The sequence below is a fragment of the Xiphophorus couchianus genome, chromosome 21, assembly GCF_001444195.1.
Source record: "Xiphophorus couchianus chromosome 21, X_couchianus-1.0, whole genome shotgun sequence".
In the NCBI taxonomy this organism is placed as follows: domain Eukaryota; kingdom Metazoa; phylum Chordata; class Actinopteri; order Cyprinodontiformes; family Poeciliidae; genus Xiphophorus; species Xiphophorus couchianus.
This window is the reverse complement of record NC_040248.1, coordinates 14,111,752-14,135,847: the sequence shown is the minus strand read 5'-3', so window position 1 is coordinate 14,135,847 and position 24,096 is coordinate 14,111,752. Positions and strand designations below refer to the sequence as shown.

Sequence of the window (24,096 nt, the reverse complement as noted above, 5' to 3'; positions counted from 1 at the left end):
AGAATGAACAGCATGTCTTGATTAACAAACAGATGAATTTGCAGAAATTAGCTAATTTGATCACTAATTTCTCACATTTATTGTGTAGCAAACTGGTCAGCAAGAAAGTTGTGTGTTCAAACCCTGGTCTGTGTGGAGTTTGATCTTCTCTCCAAACATGCATGGGTACTCTGGCTTTCCAAAAACCTAATTGTTTGGTTAAATAATCAGTCTAAATTGCCCAGGTGTGTGTGTGTTTGTACGCATGATTGTTTGTTCTCTTCGTCTCTGTTGTCCTGTGATGGACATGTCCAATGACTGCTGGAGACAAGTTACAAACTCCTCCTGTGCCTCTATTCCCTATTTCCTATATGCTTGTATACACAATCAATGAATGGATGGACGGACATTCTTTAAGACTATATTTAATATGTGCTTATTTTATATAACAAAACGACAAAAAGCAAAGAAAGCTTTTTTCCAACTTGATGGGAGTTGATGCATTTACTAATATAAGTCCAAGTCCAGTCCCTCTGTCCAAACTCAGATGTATGGAGAGGTGTATGAATATAAATTAAATACATGTATATTTTAATTTCAGTAACGTAATCTCACACCAAAAATCTTTCAGTCCTAGTCCAGCTGTGTTTGCCACAGATTAAAATGTTTTATCCTTTTTTAAAGAGCCACTAGTTACTTGCTGATTTAGATCCACTACACTTGAATGTCATGTTTTCTCATCTTTCTCATTATGAAGAGTAGCTGAGTTAAAGTGTCATGTCAAAGTAATGCCCAGAGGAAACAGGAAGTCCTGGATTATTAATTAAAGGTTCTTAACAAAATGGCTCCAGTTTTGTATCCATCCATCCATCCATCCATCTTCTTCCGCTTATCCGAGGTCGGGTCGCGGGGGTAGCAGCTTCAGAAGGGAGGCCCAGACTTCCCTCTCCCCAGCCACTTCTTCTAGCTCCTCCGGGGGAATCCCGAGGCGTTCCCAGGCCAGCCGAGAGACATAGTCCCTCCAGCGTGTCCTGGGTCTTCCCCGGGGCCTCCTCCCGGTGGGACGTGCCCGGAACACCTCACCAGGGAGGCGTCCAGGAGGCATCCTGACCAGATGCCCGAGCCACCTCAACTGGCTCCTCTCGATGTGAAGGAGCAGCGGCTCTACTCTGAGTCCCTCCCGGATGACTGAGCTTCTCACCCTATCTCTAAGGGAGAGCCCAGCCACCCTACGGAGAAAACCCATTTCGGCCGCTTGTATCCGCGATCTCGTTCTTTCGGTCATGACCCAAAGCTCATGACCATAGATGAGGGTGGGAACGTAGATCGACCGGTAAATCGAGAGCTTCGCTTTTTGGCTCAGCTCTCTCTTCACCACGACGGACCGGTACAGCGCCCACTTGACAGCAGACGCTGCGCCAATCCGCCTGTCGATCTCCCGCTCCCTTCTTCCCCCATTCGTGAACAAGATCCCGAGATACTTAAACTCCTCCACTTGGGGCAGGACACCCCCCCTGACCCGGAGAAGGCACTCTACCCTTTTCCGGCTCAAGACCATGGCCTCGGATCTGGAGGCACTGATCCCCATCCCGGCCGCTTCACACTCGGCTGCGAACCGATCCAGCGAGAGCTGGATCGCCAGTTTTGTATATTTTATAGAATTTCTTAAAGATGCCAATAATTGAGCCCCAAATAATTTTGTAAAAATTAGTTATTTTGTTAGATTAATTAAATTATTTTCTTCACATCTTCGTCACGGGTTCCAGTGCATATGAAGGAGTGTGTGTATGACTGAATAGCAAAGATGTAAAGCAAAAACAGCGGCTGATGTATTCCCCTGAAGAGATAAAAACACTGCGGACATAAAGGGAGACGTGTTTTGATCAATAATGAATAAATTGTTGGGTGGCACTTTGATCAGGCCCATCTCAGGCTTATTGATCCTATTTTAAGCAAGTGTGACTCTCTGAAAGGTGTTTTGAGGTAATGTTAGAAGAAGCAGGTACATGGATGGGAACAAAACAAAGGAGGTGGCATCTTTTCTTTCATCCCAATTCAGTGATCTTAGCCATGCGGAGCGGCACAGATGGACATTCTGAGATATGTATCGATCTGAGCCGCTCAATAGCCGTGTGAAGACGTCCTCGTCCACTGGAAGGAGTCGGCATCAACCAATCTAACGTACGTGTGGCTGTTTATGTTTGTTCTTTCACTCTGTGCCTTGTTTTCTCGCCGTCTTGTTAAATTTCTAGCAGGAATCGCACGTAGCTTCATCCAATGATCCGCTCCTAATGTCTAAGGAAATTCTGCTTAACTACACGCACACAAGAATTGAAACAAAACACCTGCAGCTATAGCGAGCCATCATCCATTAAATGTGTATAAACCGGGTTTGGGTCTTAATTAACCGTTATTTTACCAAGAAGTCCCTTGAAATACAATCTTTTTTTTCAAAGGCAGACCAGGTGAAAAGGCACTTCGAGGCTTATGTTACCCTGAAACACATCTTTATTCATGTTTTCTGAAAAACAAAAGCCAGCTTCTTATTTGTGCATGTACATGCTGACGATGACGCAGATGGGAAATATAGTGGATAATTACATCAGCCGGCAGCTACACAATATGGAAGAGTCACTACTTCGCATTGATTAATTTAATAAAAGCCAAACTCTAAGCTGCCTTTGAAAAGGGCACATGTTTTGATGCAAAAGCTGAAAATGGACAGAAAAGACAAAAAAAAAAAAAATCAGTGATGGTGATATGTTTTCTCCCCCAATGAATTCCCAAAAGATGGATAAGAAAACCGACAGAAATAGATGTTATGAATACATTTGCCATTCACCTTGTCGGAAGCAGGAGTGACTCAGAGAAGCATTCATGATGTCCCTAATAACCAACCATAACTCTCACTTTTCAGAGGGGTGTGTGTGTGTGTGTGTTTGTACCTGCCTTTGTGCTGATTAGTCTGTGTTGACTGGAGTATAACTATTAAGCAGTAAGAACTTCTAATTAAAATAATTTCATAAGCATTTTATTTTACTGTCTTGTGTTTTGATGTGTGATATTTGTTCCCATTTGTACTAATTGAATGTGTGCATATCTGAATTTTCTTTTTCAAAAACATCAGAGATGAGTGCTGTTGTCTTCCTTCCTAAATGGAAAGTCAAACCTACAGAGCCTTAGAAAAGTAACCAACCCCTGACTCTTTTCAGATTTTATCACATTACAGCTGTTAAAATGAGCATTACAATTATTGTTGTTTCATGTGCTACATAAACAAAATGTAATATACAATTAGAAAGTGGAAGGAAAATTTAAAGAGGCCAATTAAAGAAACAGTCAAATTTTTTGGGACAGTCAGAGGAACATGCAAACTCCATGCAGAAAGACTCCAGCAGGGATTTGAACCTGCAACCTTCTAGCAGCAATTATACCAGCTGCTCTACTGTGCAGCTCTAACCCACTTTTATTTCTAAAACATGCTGAACACCATTCTACTATACAATTACACACTGCTTTCTGTGGTTCCGTGAGATACAGTCCCAATTAGATAAACTGATGTTTGCGGTTGTTTTACAGGTATGAATACTTTTGCAGTGCAGCGTGCGCAGAGGGGAACGGAGGCAGATTTCTTTGGTGTGCAGAAGTGCAGCAGCCGTTTCACAGATGGAAAAATTACCAGACCAATGGCTGTGATTCATTCTGAACTTTGGAGGCTTTCATTATTAAAAATGCTTTCCACAGAGAGAGGTTGCCAACTCATGCGCTATAATAGCTTTACACCATGCTGGACTACGTCGAGAGTGAAGCAGACGTTTGAGTGTTTGAGACGGGAGGACTCGCTTTGCTCTCCGGCCGCACAATGATCTCACCTGCTGCAAGACAGAAGAGAGCAACTGAAGCCTCTGTTGTTGTTCCAAGTCATTCTGTCCCACCTGATACAAAGACACACGCGCACACATAGAAACACACAAGGCAAATAAAACCAGCCAGACAAAACACACCAAAGCAGTGAGCGCAAAGAAGGACAAAAGCAGTGTAAATACAACTTTAAATAATACCATAATGGAAGACAAGCGGACAAAACAGACATACAAGCCAGAGACAGAGAATGACTGAGAATGAATGTGTTTCTAATCTCTCATCTCACCTGGTTGTTTGACAGCCCCCCCTCCTGGGAAGAAGGAGAAACAGCAGGTGAACTTGCACTGGATCCGCTCCTCCTGGCTCCACCTTTTTGCGCCGCCTCCTTCTCTCCATCTCTCTTGCGCTGTTTCTTACTTACTCTGTTCACCTCTCCTCTTTTCTGCTCCTTCTCGGCTTCTCTCTCTACAAAACTCTCTGCTCTTTTCTCTAACCTCCTCTCCTGAGCTGTCGTTTCCTCTCGCGCCGAGGAGCTCTTCACTAATCCGGGAGCCCGTTTCATCTGCTGCCCGTTCACCTGTTCCGTCGCTCCACTTCCTTTCTCCCTCTTGACACTTGCACGCTGCCTTTTCCTCTCCGTTTCATTTGGTCTCGATTTCTCATTCTGTTTCTCACTTTCTTTCTCCGTCTGTTCGTCCTCCTCGTCGGATGAGACGCCGTCTTTGCTGTTCCCTCGACTGACCAGCCGGCTGAGCTTAGATCGTATTTCCACTTCCAGAGAATCTCCAGAGCCAGATCCAGGCCCCGGGCTCCTGGACACGATCTCTGGCCCCGGGGACACAGAGTCAAGCTGAGCAGAGTTGGGCTGTGGAGAATTTGGAGCCACCGTGTCTGAGGGCTCTGGCTCTCCTGCTGTCATGGCATCTAGTTTGAGGGCATCTTGTCCAGCTGGTGCTGCTAGGGTACTGTCAGGCACCGGCTGCTCCTCACTTAAACCTCTCTTCAGCAGGGCGTTGAGTAGAAAACCACTGTTCTCCTGAAACACACAAATCACAGGGATTAAAATCATCTGGTCCACTAAAGAGAATGCACAGCTGCATTTAAAAAAACACACGTGTTTGGCAGCAGACATGCACAAATCCTTGGTGACACAGCGGAGATGAAGAGATAAAAATAAGCAACAATTAGAAGTGCTACCTGTGCTAAGGGGTAGATGGACTGTGCATGGTTCGGACCTCCAGGTTTGTTCTGGTCCGTTGACGACTCCTTTCTGCTTTTCCTGCGTCTCCGTGATCTTCGGACACACTGCCTGTCGTCCGCCTCGCTGCTGTCTCCCGTCACCTGCTAAACAAACAGCAGTTGTTGGAGGGGAGGGGGGACACAGCATGTGTTGGTATTTTATACTTCCTAAAAATTCATATTTACTTTTGAAAATGAAAGTTACAAAATAAGTTTCATTTGTGGGGAAAATGTGGACAGAATTTTCCTCTTAACTCAAACCTGTAACAGAGGAAATAAAGATGTCATTTTTGTCCAATCCTGTTTTCTTAGATTTTATTTTTAATGACTCTGTTGAATCACAATTTAAAAGAAAGGTCTGATTTTCATTGGTCAGCTTCATGTTATTTCAATGGTTATTGTGTATATTTCACTAATTAAAAGATGGATCCCAACAGTTTTGACAAAGTGTTTATTTCTCAAGTTCACCCAGAGGTTAAATTACCATGGAATGGATTTATATTGGTTATTTGGATGAATATTAGTATTTTAATAAGCAGAGTAGATGTAAAAAGTGTAACCATCTCTATTAAAATGATTTTTTAAATTATTTGTAAAATGAGACTTTTATTAATGATTTCAATCCTTTTCCCTTGTGTTTATAACTCAGCCAGAAAACTAACAAATCTGTTTTTCAGGGTGTGTAAAATGAACAAAATAGCAACAAACTTGTTGCATGGGAGAGCAAATCTGAAATGAATCATTTGTGTTGGCATAATTCTTTTATGCTCAACATTGTAATACATTTGATTTCACCTTCTCCGTACAGTAGTTGCATTTTTTCCAACCTTTACTCATTTGCAACCATTTACTGAACAGTTTGCATAGAGGTTACAAGGATCAAAACATCTAGATGGAATAAAGGCACAAATCGGAGGAAGGGAGTGTTGTGACGCCGAGATTTTTTTCTTTCTCCAACCTGCCTTTAGTTTTTGCCTCTGAAATGCATGAAGGAAGCATCACCTTGGGGTTAAAGTTCACGTCCAGCGCCTCTGTGTGGGCTGAGTGTTGGGATAAGCTCTGCTGGAGGGGCAGATGGTACAACGGCTGCTGATGAGGGTGCAGCTGAGAGTCCGCCGGTCCCTTCCTCCTCAACAAGTTGTGAGTGGGTTTGCGAGGACATGCAGACAGCACCGACGAGGCCTCGGAGTCCGAGTTGAGGGTCTCCGTGTTGGTGTACAGGCCAGAGGATGGCGAGGTCACACCGAGGGGCTGGGTGTAAGTCCACTCGGGGTCGTGCTGCGAGTCCGTGTAGTAAGTCTCATCGGACAATTTGCGGCGAAACTGTTGGAGCGCCGCGCCCCACCCGCCATCGTCGTCCTTCTCCTCCTCCGAGTCGGAGCCCATCTCGTCGTACGCAGAGACCACGCTGGACTCCTTCTCCAAGACGCTGAACACCAGGCTCTTCCTCTTGGTGAGCAGGCTGGGCCGGGAGAGCTGCGAACTGTGCAGAGCGATCCAGTTTCCGTCCGGGCTCTGCAGCACCGAGGATGCGCCTGGAAGCACAAAGCCATCAGGATGTTTGAGGAAAAAGAACAAAAAGCAAACAAAAAAAAAACATACGAGGCTTTCAACCCTTTTTAGAAATACAAAAATGTGGGGCGTGCTGTGGTGGCGCAGGGGGTTAGCACGCCCCACGTTTGGAGGCCTTAGTCCTCGACGCGGCCGTCGTGGGTTCGACTCCCGGTCCCGACGACCTTTACCGCATATTTTCCTCACCCTCCTTCCTGTCTGCCTACTGTAGAAAAAAATACGAGCCACTAGCACCGCAAAAACTCTTCGGAGAAAAAAAGAAATACAAAAATGTGGCATAGATTTAAATTTAGCCTCCCTGAGCCAACGACATGTAGAACGACATTTTGCTGCAGAGTTATTAAGAGGCTTATTAAGACACCTTGCGAAAAGTTCAAAGAGCCACAGGATTTAGATCCTTGGTGTAAATCATTCTGTGGTAGCATTTGGAGTTGTCACACTAGATTTTATTTTGGGGCATCAGATTAAACGTACAGTTTTCAGAACTTTGTGTGGATCTCTAGAACATACAATCCCCATAAAATACACTGGACACTTTGTGACAAATACCGAAAGAGTTAAAGGGATATAAATGCTTCTCTCAGACTCTGCATCAAGACAAGCGATAAGGTGAACAAGACTGGGGTCTTTACTTGAGTTGTCCAAGCGATCCATGCTTTTCCAGCCGGGTAGCGATGCAGCCTTGCCCTCCCTCTTTAGGGAAGCGTACTCCTGCAGAGCGCCTCCACCAGCCGCAGCAGCAGCAGCTTCAGCTTCAGCCTCCTGCTCCTCCTCCTCTGGACCCTTCTCTGGGGAGTCGTCACTGGTGAAGGAGAATGCTGATCGGGACCGCTGCAAGACGATCGAACACTTCTTTAGTTAGTTTTTACCTTATTTTGTCCAGGAAAAAAGAAACAAAAAAAACAAACAGACAAAAAAAAAAAAAAAAAAAAAAACGCTGGCCGTGATTTAATAGTCCCAACAGCAGGTGGAGCTCCAAAACAAGTAAATAAAATATCATGCACTGATTCCCAATAACAAAATCTCCCTCTGGACACAAATTAATTAAAGGGGTTGTTTATTTTCAGAGCACAACTTCTAATTTTACAGGAAATCTTCAAAGCGGGCTCATAATTTTAGAGTTCATTAAGACGTTATTTAAGTAGTTAACAATAGCTTTCTGTGTTTAGCTTCAGGGCAAGCCTAAAAGGATAAACGCTTTTAAGATAAAAGGCATAAAGCCTCATAACAAGTGGGATATGATCTTAATCTGTAGTGTTGCCAAGCAGTGAGGCGGCCCTGAGAGTCCATCCGCTGTGTCTCAGTGAGTGTGTTTGTGAGAAAGCTAATAAACGGGCGGGCTGAGAAGTTTAGGAGGATCCGTGCGTGTTTCACAGGACTTTGATCTTTCCTGAGTGAAACAGCGGGAAACTGAGAGGCCTGGAGGGGGGGCGCAGCTTTGATGCTCCGCTCACACACACGACAATGACAAATCTATGGGTCCCTGCTGGCTGGTAGCAGGATCCGGTGGGAGGCCGATCTGCTGCTGGTTGGTTTTTGCTACAAACTTGTGTATGCAGCGTCTCGTTTCTCTCCAGATTGAAACATTACCTGGAAGGATTGCAAACTAAACTGCTCGTTTGGATCGTCTTAGGTCCATTTTTTTTTCTATTCAGATCAGCCGAAACCGCTTCCGAAATTTGTTCAATTGACATTTAGAGAGGAATTTGTATCCCTTTCTTTAACTTACTGAGGGGGGAATAAAATCTACAGTAGAGAGGAAAACAAGTATTGGCCAGAAAACTGTGATATTAGAGGGAATTCTAGGTAAAGCCTCCACAGAGTGCCCAGCATTTCTACTAGATCAATGTTAATTTTAGGGTTCATTTCACCTTTAAAGCAATACTCTGTGTAAATTAATTAATGTATTTTTTTGTAACATTGGTCATTTAAGTGCAGCAGAATGCAGCTGTCCATTAGAAAACGATTGTGCTGAATGCCCAAAACAAATGATAAATGATCACATGGAGAAAGTTCTGTGTTTTTTTGGAATAACCTCAAGTGCTTCGTTAATAACAAGCCAAGCGGGCGCGTGCTTGGCAGGTTTACGGTTGTTAAGGTGTGTGGTCTGGATAGCTCTTTGGATTTAATTATAAATCCCATTAAAAAAAATCACAAAATTAATGACCAAGCACTGAGCTTCAACTTTTAAACCCGAACATTTGATTATTTTCCTACAAAGCACCATGTGCGCACACTTTGTTTTTCCATTTTCCATAAACTAAGAGGGAACGGCAAGCTCACAATAGGACAGGCAGAAAAATAAACCAGGCTATCAAACAAGACTGCAAATATGCAGCTTGTAGATAGGAAAGAAAAAAACAACAACTAACCGTCTCTGCACACAGATACGGTTTACACCCACCAGCCAGACATTTTGGGGAGAAAGGGACTCACCCACAGAGGGTAGGTGTTCTTCAGAGGGTCCTGTGATGAAGTGTGAGGTTGAGAAGGAGATGGCAGCTCACCGGTCTGGACTAGAGATTGAGGTTGTGGCCAGACAAAGTCATACTCTGTCTGCATCTCTGATCGCTTCCTCCTCTGAATGATCTGATGGGGACAAAAGAAAGAAAGAAGAGAGAGATAGAATCCTCCGAAAAATAAACATATTCTAACATACTAATGCAATATGTTCAATAGTCTTTAGCTTCCTTATCAAAGTAGGACACCAGAATAATCTTACAACAATTAACCTACACCACTTTGACTCAATGTTTCATGCTTGAATGCGACATCGACGCAAAACAGCCCCTGGCAGCTCACCTTCTGCACAATTGTTGTTGCGAGTTCCTCTATGAGCTCATCTTTGTGGTCCCGCAGATACCGAGCCTCATTCTGCTTCTCCTGCACACACGTTTCATTCAAAGAGGCTCAATTATGTAGAGGTCAGACAGAAAGAAGTAGGACATGGCTGGGAAAGTTGGTCAAGTAAATATTAAAATTAGGAGAAGAACATAAAAAAAGAAAAAAAAAGTAAAACAGCATCCTACCAAACTGTCCCGGAACTCCTCCGCCTTAGCGATGGCCTCCTCTATAGCTTCCTCAGCAACACGCAGGGCGACTGTGAGCGTCTCTGCCATACTGTGTCCTGTTACCACCACAACAAACATGGCTCAGATGCTCACATACGTCAGGGTTAAAGCCTCCGAAAGTTATCTAACTTGCCATTTGCAGGGCAAAAATACATATTTATCTTCCTACTCAGCTTCAGTTTTTTGTGTGTGTGATTTTTTAAAATTTAGGCCCCCTTCAAATAGGAAAAAGTCCGGACAAGAACAGAAAAAAGAAAAAAAAAATCAACAGTATGGGTTGTTTTTGTCGGGGCTTGAAGACATTGAATCAAGAATTCACAAAGCTCACTATTCAGATTGGGTGTGATGATATTCCCACAAGAAAGGATATATATATATATATATCCTGATTTTAAATGTATGTTTGGGTGGATTTCTGCTTAAATGTTTGTGTGTGCATTTGTTTAGAACAACAATGAAGGGGTCAAACTTTGACGGTGGCGGGTGAATATCAACAAAGACTGCAAAAGACAAAGGCTCTGAAATGGCAAAGATAATTTTGACGGCAATTACTTCCCGTCTGCAGCGCCACAAGTACCGACCGCTCATCAACACATCTCTCACCTTCACTCTGCCTGTAAAAGACGGAGTCGCTGCCGCAGACGCTGCCATCGTTATCGTTGCTTCCGCCGTGAACGCTGCTTTCTGAAACACGGAGGGAAGGGAAACCATGAAAGCGTTTCTCCTCACACCGAAACTAAACTCAAACATCCTGCACAAATTGTGCTGCTTTGAGACGCAGCACAATTTGTGCAGCTGCAGCCACGTGAAAAGCAGGTTACGGCTGGAGCACCATGTCATGAGACCTTTTGTCAACTGGATTTCCAACCCGGTTCTGTTGTCTACTCGGTTGTGAAGTTCTGTTTCATTGTGATTTTCTCTAAACAAAATCAGAGCTCAAAGAAAAAGACAGCTCATCTCATCGTTTAATTTCCAGCTCAAAGCAATCACACACACATACATGTATGCCAAAATATTCTGAAGCCTTATTTTTTGTTCCAGTCCTGCTATATTTATGTTGCTCAATTCTCAAGGAAAACCTACATTTACTGCAAGACAAATGTCGTATAAAGGTGAATTCCGTCACATTATATGTTAATTGGTCTAATTTAAAGGACAGGAACCACTCTGATAAGGTTATTGGTTAAAAGATTTCTCTTTTTAGAAGCTCACATTCCCTCAGAGGCCCATTAGCTGCAGTATGATAGGCCTCCTGGGGGGCTTCTCATTAAACCAGCAGTAAAAGTGAAGTGGTTGTACTTGGACATGCAGCTTTTAAAGCCTAGAAACTTGCAGAAAAACACATAGCTGCTGATTGCCAAACCACCGTGGCAAAGCAGAGAGAGGTCCATCTCTAAATCCACCTCTGGGTTCATTTTCATTTCTTGACACAAGTTCGATGGAAACTCTTAGAACAGACTGAACGTAAGAGAAAGCTGGATCCATGTTTGTTCACAGACTTATTCCAACATGTCATTATTTTCCTCTGCCTTCCTTAGCCAGATCCCTAGTTTCTGTAGTTAATTCAGTCCCGTTGCTCAGCCTGATGGCCAGGCTGCAGACAGACACAGATGAATGTGGTTCGATGTGAACCTGATATTAAGCAGCACAGGCCAGGCTCACATACCCCTGCCATAGCTGTCAAACTGCCAAGACAGCAGCACACGAACTCCTCATTCTCACACTCAAAGTTTGACAAGTCCCTTAAGTTTTAAACACGAGCCTTCTCGCGAAGGGCAGAAAAACACTTAATAAAAACCGTTTAGAGAGGAAAACCTGAAATGCATAAGAATGAAGAGAGTAGCATTCCCCCCTCTACTTTTCATTCAGAAGGAGCAGCAGCTCCGTATGCGAGGTACGCTTTATCGTTTCAAGAAGAACTGCTGTTTGTCAAAGTGCTGCAAGATTTTTCAAAGCGGGAATGCAAAAACTGGCAATTTCACCTGTCACATCGGCACGCAGCGACACAACAAGAAAACACAATGTTTGTTGTTTCTCTGCACATCTGACTCCCTAGAGGAGATCCCCCCCCTGATCCCCCCGGGCCCTCAACCTGCACACAGCCCAGTGCAGGAAGCCCCAGAGAACGTCACCCTCTCTGACCTTTTCCCTGTCAGTCTAATCGTTGAATGAACAGAATTGCACAGCTTCTGCTTGGTTAGAGCTGGATTATGGTTTCTGAAGACGACAACAGATCGGTGGAATTACCTGCAGCAGCGGAGGACGATGTAGACACAAAAGTACTGCTGTCAGAGAAAACGGGGGCACCTCCAAAGATTCACTTGCCGACTAGTAGGCAAACAACAAACGTTGCTTGCACATGCTGAATAAACTTGCCAGTCATACGGAAGAAGCCCGCGGCGTCGTGCTCTTGAATGCAAAGCATATACTAAACCTTTAGCAAACAGCAGTACTGTATCTATTTCCTTTATAAATATTGTTGTATATCTCCATGCAATCGAAAGACTGGGGAGGTGAGTTGAAATGTTGATTTTATTTCTGCCCAAACCCTATAAAAAAATTCTCAAATGTACACTTTTAAGTTAGTGTTAGTGTGGTATATCCATGATTTTCTTTTGCCCTGGGATATAAATAGAACATGTGATGGGATATATATCAAAGAACGTCATTTCTCCTAGCCATGCTTTGAAACAGGAAATAGAAGAGAGCAAACACTGAACTACGAAGCATGTGTTGGTTTTAAGGGAGGAAATTCGATTCAGCTCAATTTACTACTAAATTAATACTGATCAGCAGCAAAGATCTCTTGTAGTGGTCTGTGTTAAAGCACTTCAGACAAAGCCTCTGACTGAGGTACTGTTGTTGAGTTGTTGAGAGGATTTTCAGGAATGTGCATTGTGTTTTATGAAATAAGGCAGCTGCGATTTCCTCAGTATCATCGATGACATTGATGGTGTATTGCTGTTTATCATTATTTTAAGCTAAGGCGTGATTTTTATGATTTCAATTTTAAGAAAGAGATCAGCTGCAGTTATTTGGTGTATCTGTATTTCTAAGTAAGTATGGTGCAAAGAGAGTCTGATTAAAACCAAATAAGATAGCCTATAAAGGGTTTTTTATTTTTTATTTTTAAAGACCCAAGGGGTCTAAAATATGGGAATACTTCAAGTACCAAACAATGAGTGGAGGTCTGGATGCTTTGTAACTTTGATGAGTCATTAAAAAAACTGCAGTTCGTAGTTAAAAAGGACAGTAAAGCAGATTTTGTTTTTGCTAAGTTTTTGTGTGAATACATTAGTCATCGAATCGTCTGAAAGAATAAAATCCCAAAGTTGCATAGACATAGGCTTGATCAAATTAACTCCATGACCACCTCAAGTCCTGGAGACAAATCCTGAAGAGAAGCTGTGTGCTGAGAGAATAAGGGAGGATCCATGACTTTGGTTATCGATTGTTCAAACAGAATTAATCAAAGATCGACATCATTTAAGACTGGAATGTTGTCCTATTGGCAAAAGGAGGATTTAGAAACCTTCAGCAATAGTGGTACACAATAATAATAATAAAAAAAAATGTACCCAAACTACTGTATGTGTTGTTTTAAAATGATTCTGCTGCCTTGTTAACAAATAAATGCTTAATTAGGTGCTTTAATAAGACCAAATGGATTAGGTTATTCTGTACATGAATACTGTTCACCCATAAGTTCTATGAATAATGTAACAACAGCAATGATATAGTACCTGCTGGAATATAAAACAGTATTACATCCGTTGATGCAGAGTGGCAGCGATCCACCATATTACAGAATATATAGCTGGTCTTCTTGAGGACAATTAAAATTTACTGTAAGTCGTTTAGACAAAGATTTCACTAAGTGTTTAAGTGAGACCTTAAGCATTAAAGGAATTATGACAACAAAATGTGCCAATCACAATCTTTCATCTCCAATAATCTTGCCCTCCTTAGATGCTGATTATACTACTTAAGAGATTATTGAGGGTTGATTGATTGAAATAGAGTGTAGGAGGAAACAGGAGAAAACCCACACAGCACGGGCAAGAACAGAGTTCTTCTGCAGAAAATCCTAGAGAGTTGGCTGAGGTAAACCAGAGAGGCTGCACTTCCTAACCACACGAAAACGTCAGCTCTAAAATCTGCATTCTGAAGTGGCAGAACAACAAAACCGCAAATTTCGGAGGTGAATTCAGTTTTTAATCTTGCAGCCCACTTAGTGGTGACTGTGAAAGAACATTAATTGCAATAATTTTGTTGTTTTTCTCGTTATTTGTCCAAATGCAACAAGATCTGAATGCTTTTTAGGAAGTAAATGCAGTGCCTGGCAAAAAGCGGTTATAGCCCTTATACCTGAACACAGAACAGAGTGTGCAGATCAATGCATATTTACACTAACTCAATCTTGTCATCCTATTTTTGCTAAAACAATACAAATATACATGTTTAGAAAGTCTCTCTCATTCATATGTTTATATACACACATACAAAGCATTATCTTTATTTGGCAAAGTGAAACCAAATTCCTTGTTTCTGAGCACAGACTGGCCAAATAGAGCTGATTTTGGTGTATTTTATTTGCTGGAATGATACAAAAAAATGCATAATAAGTGCCTTTTATTTTTACAAATAAATATCTGGAAAGTGCTTTGTGTATGTGGTCTTGGCTTGACTTAGCTCAAACTTTTTAGAACCATTTATATGATTACTACAGCAATAAATAAGTTCCTGTTTGTGTCATTTTGCCCTGGATTTTGAAAACCTCACCTACTTTAGACACAAATGTCAGCTGATATTTACTTTTGCCAATAGATGGCAGTAGTGGTTTCGATGCAATGGTGCTTTGATATAAACAATTCGACTGTAGCTCAAGATGTGTCTCATTAAGATGAATTTCTGTTCCAGTCTCAAGTCTTTCTCCAGAGGCTTTTTATTCAGTATTGCCGTATTTTAGCTCCTTCCATTGTCCCATTTATTCTAAGTAGTTTCCCCGTCACTGCTAACCAAAAGCATCCCCACAGACTGATGCTGCCACCACCATATTTCAGAACGGGAATGGAGCGCTTAAGAATTTCAATCAGTTTGTTAAACTGAATGTCACTCTTTCTTTTTGGGTCTTTATTCCTAGAAATCGCTTTAAAACAACAGGAAGGCTTTCCTTCAACTTCAGCGTTATTACATTTTTCAGTTTGACCTTTCATTGAAAATCCTAATAAAACACAACAAGACACAGCCGCATAGTTTAAGGGTCTCGAAAACAGACAAAAAAGCAGAGATCCTCTGAACAAAAATGAAGCGAAATGAGGACGTATAAATAAACAAGCCACTAACAAAATTCTTGAAGTGCCAGCAGCAGCAGCAGGAGGAGGAGGACAGACAGTCCAGACGGTTTGCTTTCAATTACAGCGCAGCATCTGGCAGCACACACGAGCCCCGTAAACAAAGTCCCTAGAACAATGGCTGAGCTGACAGGATGACTGTTTATATCATTCAGGCTGGTGGAGGAGAGGAACAAACACACATATGGTCTATTGTCTCTTTAATTTGGGATCAAGTTGGGAGTTTACAGTAATGTGATGGAGCTGACATTTAAATCTGTAATAAACATAAATTATGCCACAAACAGGAGCTCAGTCGCTGTTTCCTGCTGCAGAACATATATAACCAAATATTAATGACTGTCAGGCTGAGCTTTGACTGGTGTCTGTTTTTGGGGGGTATTTGCAGAAATTAACTAGCCATAACAAAAGCTTTAGAGATTGAAATTGCGGAGATGAAACACAAAATGAGGGAGCAACGGGTCCTCTGTAATTAATTTTCACAGTTTTTCCAAAAGCAACACAAGTAATCTGTCTTTGATTGGACTAATCTTCCTTAATGCAGGAACGCAGAGGAAAACAGAGTAGCAAAAAAATAAATAAAATAAAATAAAAAGACACAGCTTAGAGGGATTGGAAATGTTCAGCCTGTAATAGGAGAAAAAAAACAAAACAATCCTGCATAAATCACTTCAAAAATTAGGTCATATTTGAATGCATAAACAGAAGAACAAATCTGCATAAAAGCATTTGGATCCAACCCCCGAGCTCAGATGTTTGCCTTTTACCAGCGGTAGCTCTGGGCTCCTGTTTAACATTTGCCCTCCGCTCCTTCCAGCCGGAGCTCCGGGTCTGTGAGCCTTCAGCTCAAACAGCACCAACATGACAAATGACTCCAGCGCGGCCAAAAGCCTGCCAAGTGTCTGAAAGACCACAGCCACAGTTCAGCAGGTTAATTTTCCGAAGTGCACTAAAAAGGCCGATTATAGATCTGCTGAAAGTGAACCTGCCTCTGCGTGTGCTTGCTGTTAAATTCCGCTGCTGCTTTGGCAGAACAACACCGAAACGAAAACCAAGGACACTCTTTAGAAACACTTTAGATTTCCATTATACACAGCTTCTGGAATCACTTAAGCTGCGTTCACACTGTAAGCTAAAGTGACCCAATTCCAATTTTTTTGTACGTAATGCGACCTGTATCTTATCTTTTCATGACAGTCTGAACAGCACAGGTCGGATTCTTTTCGAATGCGATCCAGGCCACTTGCGTATCCGATATGTATCCGATTCAAATGCAACCTAACGTTCAGGTCACATTCATCCGAACTGAACGCCACTGATACTGGACAAATCTCACTATTCTGCGCCCTGATACACACAAGCGGGACGTATAACAACAACCACGACGGACTATAATGTGGATTAAGTTGTTAATATGCTACTCCGGTCGGACAACAACTTCAAATATGTAAGCTATGCTCCACTGTTAGCCTCCATGTTTACTTCCTCAAACACTGAGCACTTCTTTTTATGGCGGTTGGCAGAACACTGAGGACGATGACGCTATTGTGCCCTCTACTGCGCATGCAGGACACTTTCAGGTCCTTTAACCTATTCAGACTGCAGAACACATACAAGTCGCATATGTGTGGCAGTGTGAACGGCCCCGGCAAAGAAATCCAATTTGACAAAATATCGGAATTGGGTCATTTCAGTCTGCAGTGTGAACGCAACCTTAATGACACGAGAAGCCCTAGACTATGTGTGAATCTTAATTTTTTTAAGTGTAATTTTCACTTTAGTTCAACCTTACAAAGCCATGTTTTTGTATTAGTTCGACCTAGAAAACTTGGTATTCCCTGAAACTTAAGTGCCAAAACAAAAATGGAGTCATTATGAAGCCGGTTCTGTGGTATTCTCAGAAGGCAGCCTGGCTTAAATCCATAAAAAATGCCCTGAAGATAGTTAGTTTCGTGCAAATGCTAACTTGATATCATTTTCCTTATCATTGCATGCATCAGTCAACAGACTGCACATGAGCATGCAGACACACAAATACATCTCTTTGATTTTTGCAGAGAACATACGATTGGAGCTGTGAAATACTTCAATGCCTGCGACCGTATCCTGCAGTTTCCTTTCTCTATTTGGTTTTCAGCTAGAGAAAATGACATGTGAGAAGGTGGTACTAGGCTTTAGTATTTCTCCATTTATCTTTTCTGGATAGGTGCAAAGCTTCCCACGGATGTTTTGAGGGATGTAACAGCAGACAGAAAAGGCAGGGGAGTTAAACTAGGACATCACTAATCCCCGAACAAGAAATAAACCTGATTTACCCGTCATAAAAATGTTCAAATAGTTTCTTAGAGGAGTGTAAAAATGAGGTGGAAATAAAGAGAGATTTATAAAAACAATGACAAAAAGTTAATGGGTTCCACGATCACTGCAGACTGTGCACTATTTTATCACAATATGCTATTTATGGTAAATATATATTTGTACCAGAGTGAAGGATAATAACACAGCTCACAGACAAGACAAGGGAATCTGCTTTTTTTTTTTTTTTTACATTGATCACTTAAAAGTAATTTAACTGCTTTAGCTAAGTCCTGAGATCCATTTAGTTTGCAATCTTTAATGTAGGCAACCTGTTTTATAAAATGTGCTGCTTTAACCACCCTAAAATTATATTTCTGTCATGTAAATAGCATTGCAGCCACTTTCTGTTCAGGATTGAGTCAGCTTCACTCATCGGTTTTAATTAACAGAGAAATTAGGCCAGACACCTTTATTTAAAAGAAATAATACTGTAAAGTCATGTGCAAAAGTCTTGGAGTCATCAGTCATACTTCATATTTTGCTTCCAAAGAGCTAGAGTCTTCTGATAAAAAAACTCCAAAAAATTTAATCTGTAGTTCAAAGACTTAAGAGAAAACAAATTTAAGGGAAATTTAAAAGATTTTAGTAATGCTGTATTGAAGAATACGCTGCTCATTTGTTAGAATAGATGGGTTAAAGTGCGGACTTACAATCTGTGGCAAAACTTGGCAGATGACGATCACAGATGCTCTCCATCCAGTCTGGATGAACTTCAGATACTTGGCAAATAAGAATGACCGTGAATGTCTGTCTCTAGATGAGTAAAAGTAGTACAAATATACTTCAAAGTGCTTCCATCTATATTAGCAGCACAAGATTAATTCATTTAAGGGGACTAAATACAAAATCACTGCTGTGAGTGTTGGTCTGTAAAAATCCCCCAAAAATGTAATGATGTTTCCGGTTATAATGTAGCCAGAGATGGAAAACTCAAGGAGCACTGATACTTTTGCAGAGCACTGAAAATCTGTCCTGCTCAAACACTCAGCGCAACTCTTAAAATGTGTCATTATTCACCGAAAAGGAGGTTTTAGATGGCATCTGACATTAAAAGGAGATAAAAACTGCAGTTTCCTTTCCCAGCTGTACAACACTGACGTCTATTCTCACTGTAAGGGAAACAGAGGGAAAAAGTAAAAAAAATCAAAGACACAAACACCAACACCCAATATAAATCTTATTTCCCAAGCAATCTTTACATATCAGCCTCTCCTATAAGAATCCAAGACGCTCTTATAAGAAGATCCAAATGGCTTACTGGACACTCACATGCAAATATGTCAAAGTCCTACATGCTTAAATCACACAGTGAAACCGGGAGGCAGTAAAGTCCATTTGGCTGGTGTTAGAAATGAAACATGATCTACCAAAGATGATTGAAGAATAGAGAGGAGGGATGAACAAAAGTGGAGAGGTAAACCAAAATGGACAAGGGGAGCTCATTTAGTCCAAATCGACAGTTTAGCAGAAAAGAGCTTGAAAAGCTTAGACCACCCTACAGTGGAAAAGATCAAAATGAGTTTTACAATAATAAAAATGACAGACGTAGCAACTCACATTGATATTCAACTTCCTAACAGCCAAAGTTGTGACTGATGCATGAAATATTGGTACAAACCCAATAGAATTAAATCATTGAGACAGCTAAATAATTAAAATTTCTGTTTTGCAAATTTCAAAAATGCATCCTTTCATCAGTGCACTTTACGATACCTGGTGATTTACACTGTATATGTTGTAGATTCAACGGATTCCCAAACATCCCTTCATCTCAAGCTCATCCACTTGCGCCTTATGCCCGACCCAAATCATCCCGTCTGCCCTCTCTTCATCCCCGTAATCCCATGAATCAGGATATGAAATAATGCCTCTTTGTCAGGCCTCAGACGCAGGCTGATCGAGATGCAACTGGGTCAGAACACAGTTCAACGTGAGCCGGTTAAAAACAGAAGCCCACTTGGCCGCCCTGAGCAGGATGTCAACTGGTCAAAGCAGATTAACAAGGAGAACAGCTACAAGGAAGAAGCTCATCGACAGTTTTTCACTTTTATCAACTCAAACGCAAATTAATTACAGCAGATGTTTTCCAAAAATGAAAGACAAAATGTTTGTCACACCTAAATGTTTCGGATAAAACGACTTTCGTGTCCAATAGCGAGCAATAATCCTCACTGCCATTATTTATTTTCCATTTTTTTTCTCCGAAGAGTTTTTGCGGCGCTAGTGGCTCGTATTTTTTGTACAGTAGGCAGACAGGAAGGAGGGTGAGGAAGACATGCGGTAAAGGTCGTCGGGACCGGGAGTCGAACCCACGACGTCCGCGTCGAGGACTAAGGCCTCCAAACGTGGGGCGTGCTAACCCCCTGCGCCACCACAGCACGCTCCAAAACTGCCATTTTTAAAACATTAGCTTGCTTTACTGAAGGTACAAAAATGTCTTGACCTACCAGATCCTGTGTGAAGAAAATAAATGAATAAATTACCAGCTTGTTAAAATATGAACTACCTTTGGTTGAGTTTCACTGGTCACATTCAAGTTTAATATTCCAAACTTGTAGAGTCAAGAAATTTCTGAAACAGAACCAGGGTGGCAACAGGAGGTAGGCTAAAATATCTCAAAATGCGTCACATCAGATCCCAGTCTCAAGAAGTTGAAGAACAAAGTTTTTCCAAGCAGTGTAAAGCTGATGTTAGAGAGCTGAGTCTGTGAGGAAAAACATTACTTTAGCCTGTCAGACAGAAAGAAGCCAATCCTTCAGAGAAAGAGAGGACAAAATGTGTTGATAAAAAAAATGAGTGATCATTTACCAAAGCAGAATAATAAGCCTATCTGTGGATCCAACTAAGACCCGATAACTTTGGCTTGATGAAGTCTGACACGTCTCCGGCCAAACCGGACAGATCCCTTTCATCCGACCATGTCTAATGTGGCAGCAGGCCGGCGACTTGATGTAGTTTACAAACACACACACACACACACACACCCACAGAAAGTCAAAGGAAAGACAGACGCTGAAGTTACCTGGGAGATCAGAGAACGTTCCTCTCTCGATGATGTGCTTCCTGTACAGGGTTTTCAGAACCTTGGCACTGCCGAACCTCTTGAAGCGGCTCTTCACGTTGTTGTAATACCATTCAAGGGACTGCGTCCTAAAAACCCTGCAGATGAGACACAGTAATGGGTCAAAAAGAGCTAACTTTATTTTAGCTGCCCAGGCTTAAGCCACAAAACATGACAGTTATGCAAGTGGAGTGCTTTGAGAGTAATTATTTAATCCCCTTGAAAAATTAATAAAGTGCTTGTTTGTTCCAAAGTAAGTGGGCTAAATTATGAGGGCGGTTACATATTGGACTAAAAAACTTGGTGGTCTGTTTGTAAAGTAAAAAGAAAAAGTTTTTTAAAAAGGACTCACTGACATCTTTCTTATAGTCAACAAAGCTTTGAAAGCCATTGTGTCTGACTGTTGGGTGAATGCTCGGGTTTCCAGACTTGACACTGCATCATTTTTTCCAAGTCATTTTCTTCCATTATTGGAAGAAAAAGGCCACTGGGTGCTTCAATGACAGCCAAACAGACCCTGGCACAGAGCGCGTCATTACATAAGAAATAATAGATCCATAACAGAGAGGGTTTAGGGAAAAGCTCTGAGAAAGGGCTCTCTTTTTCTCCAGCAGTGCTGTACTGGATTGCATGAATCTTTGCGTTTAATCTTGCAGCTCCTTCTGCGCTTGTTTGGCTTTTTCAGACGCTGCCACGCTAATGACGAGCCCAAACCAAAACAGATTTACTACTGAAAGAACTAAAACAAATGTCCATTCTGCTGCTCAGCTTCACAAAAACATGCAAATCGCAGTTTTGTGCACAAGTCCCCAATTAAACCTCATTTATTTCCATCTTATATCCAGTGAGCCAGACTTTCCCATAACTTTTGAAAGTGGATCTTGAGTACTAGTTCTTCTGTCAGTCCAATGCCTGACCATTTACAGATAACTGTATTTATTCCCAGTTAAGTAACACTTACCTACAGAGATGATTTGGTTACCCATATGAAGTTACCAAGGTTTTAAAAAGCTAGCTTTACATGAATACAAAATATTTCCCACCAAACTTTTCCCACAGATATTTAAATGAGATTCTAGAGACGAATTACCAGAGTGTTTTCAGATGTTTGAAGCATAGAATAATGAAGCTTGGCCCCTCCCCCACATATTTCTGCAGTGCATACTGCTGGTAGTTTTGTTTGGAAGAAAGGCAAATTTTGCTTTTTGGAACATTGAGCAACATTTTTGGTAATTAAATGTTTTGTCTATATTACATTTGTCCGATGTAATATTCAAATTATTATATATTCAAATTTTCAATAATACTCAAATTTTATGAATTTATTAAAAACCTGGACAGCCATTGTAGACTGTACGTAGCATTGATAACACTGTTATAACTGTAATTACCAATATTTTGTAATATTTTATTGCTTTTCTATTTAGAATAATTATTGTCACGTGTGTGCCTTCTGAAAGGACCGCGGTGGGGCAGGAGGGGGCTGCCACTATTACACCCCTGAGTCACAGAGAACGCTTGTGACTGCACCGTAAAGGTTGATTTACGAAAGGGTTAGCCAGCCTGGCAGCTCGAGGGTGCGATGTAGTGATGGCAGACAGTCTGTGTGACCAGTCGGCTGTGGGATTTCAAGCGAGAACACACTGGGAGTACGATGAATCATTTGATGCCCACCAGTTTTCACAGCTAGCACACACTGGACGAGTCACGCCGAAGACGCAATCAGCTGGCGGACTTCAGCCATGGGTTATCTTCTTCAGGAGCGGTCATACTGGAAATGAATGCAAAACTAAGTGGGCAACTGTGACTCAGTGGTTAGAGTAGCTTGACTTTGCACATACTGGTTGAACGGCTGCCTTCGGGAAAATGCTTCAGATCTATGGAGAATAGAACCATCAGACTGAGAAAGAGTTTTTACCCATTTGCCATGACCATTCTGATTGCTGCAAAGTAATTAAATTGACCTTGTCTATATTTATGTCTGTAATTTAGTAAAGTTTAAAGATTTATGAAGGGATAAATTCAATATTAGTAATTGGTTAAAGTCTATTTTTAAGTGAGACATTGTCTTTATCTGGAGAAATGCACCCAAATTCTGTTGAACAATGTTTCAGATGACAATGAAGATTCTATTCTATTCTATTCTATTCTATTCTATTCTATTCTATTCTATTCTATTCTATTCCAGCTTCCTCCTAACTCCTGGGCAAATTACTTACCTTAGATTGCCTACAGACAAGCATATTGGTGAATTAAAGCACTTTGACTGGACACTATAACTAGAAAAGTACTATATAAATATATTCATTCTGTCTATGATTTGTTTGTATTACCACTGTAAATCTAAATTAAAAGTATGCTGTTGCCGACGTGCGCACATCTTCCTCTAGTTGCCTAGTTAAAATGAATAAAACAAAGAAAAATTGTGCCTTACAGCATAAATATACAGAACATTGCTGTCTCGAGATTAAGTGTGCATATTGATGCTTTTGGTCGGTGAGAGAAAGAGGTGTGGAATAAAACAGCCATGCTAATAAAGGCATCCTGAGTGCCCCTGAGGCTGACTGAGCTGCCACGTTCATCCTTTCTCCCTGTACCTTTTCCTCCCCTGGATTTATTATCCGCTGCCTCCATCAGCTGGGCAGCTCAATGGGCCTCAGCTCCTTAATTTCATGCCACGAGCCAGCCTTGTCATTTTAATAGTTGCAGGCAAGCTCTGGTAAAAGAAAAAAAGAAAAAATAAAGCCTGGGTGTTTCTGATCTTTGTCTGGCCCAGAGGAGGAAGGCACAGGCATTGCATGAGGCAGAAATATAAATAGGTTTCACCTCCAATCTGAGATGAGCTGATGCATCATAAGGCACCTTTTGGACTCAGAGGCAGTGATGAAAAGGAGACTCATGCATCACAGTTTAGACATTTTTGCTTTTTTATGTTGCAGACTAAGGATCGGCGATGTCTACAAATTGTTTTGTGAAACTGTGATCTGGAAACTATCAACAGGTTTCCTGTTTCCTGTTGAAAGATTAATTAAAAACACAAACATGAAAGGAAACAGTCCTTTCATGTTTGTATTGCAGAATAATCTAAACCTTTTAGCACCCATGTTGAAGATGTAAAAAAGGGATCAAAATAAATTCATTTTATTGCAGTAGCATAATTGTTCTACACATAAAATCTATTTGATTATGTTCATTCAAGTGGAGGAGGAAGTATTCTCATTTACTTATCCTTCAGTGTGTAGGGACCTGTTGGTTATTAATTCATAATCTTCTGCCTTAATGAACTGCACAATAGCAAAAACAGTAAACTCACTGTTAACTCTTCCAAATAGGAAAGACAAGAGAGACCTTTGAAGTCCTGTCTTCTTGTATTAATGAAAACAGTGCTCTATTTTCAGCTTCGAAACTGAAATTAAGACTGAGGGATGAGGTACTACTATCAACAATACAAGCTAGTAAGAAAGTATTTCTCCTCTGTTTTGTACTTTTATCGATCTGTATGTATGAAAGATTAGAGATGCAAATTTTTAGTAGTGCAATAAAATTGATTTTTTTGTTCTGCTATTACAGTCAAATTTTTTCAAACTCATTATTCCTT

At 41.3% G+C, this 24,096-nt stretch overlaps 1 protein-coding gene across 3 annotated transcripts in view; it reads right to left on the bottom strand.

Annotated features, from left to right (window-relative positions):
* The window catches only part of myripb (myosin VIIA and Rab interacting protein b), a 120,528-nt gene that overhangs the window by 6,137 nt on the left and 90,295 nt on the right, over nucleotides 1–24,096 (bottom strand). Inside the window, exons 4-13 of one of the 3 annotated variants that reach the window (XM_028005455.1) lie at nucleotides 20,460–20,596; nucleotides 10,329–10,409; nucleotides 9,684–9,781; nucleotides 9,457–9,537; nucleotides 9,091–9,243; nucleotides 7,287–7,485; nucleotides 6,085–6,617; nucleotides 5,041–5,187; nucleotides 4,130–4,879; nucleotides 3,852–3,914 (exon numbers count right to left, since the gene is read on the bottom strand). In XM_028005455.1, the coding sequence (XP_027861256.1) occupies nucleotides 3,852–3,914; nucleotides 4,130–4,879; nucleotides 5,041–5,187; nucleotides 6,085–6,617; nucleotides 7,287–7,485; nucleotides 9,091–9,243; nucleotides 9,457–9,537; nucleotides 9,684–9,781; nucleotides 10,329–10,409; nucleotides 20,460–20,596 (2,242 nt within the window). The remainder of the gene's footprint in view (nucleotides 1–3,851; nucleotides 3,915–4,129; nucleotides 4,880–5,040; nucleotides 5,188–6,084; nucleotides 6,618–7,286; nucleotides 7,486–9,090; nucleotides 9,244–9,456; nucleotides 9,538–9,683; nucleotides 9,782–10,328; nucleotides 10,410–20,459; nucleotides 20,597–24,096) is intronic. The other 2 variants (XM_028005456.1, XM_028005457.1) reach the window with 2 other exon arrangements.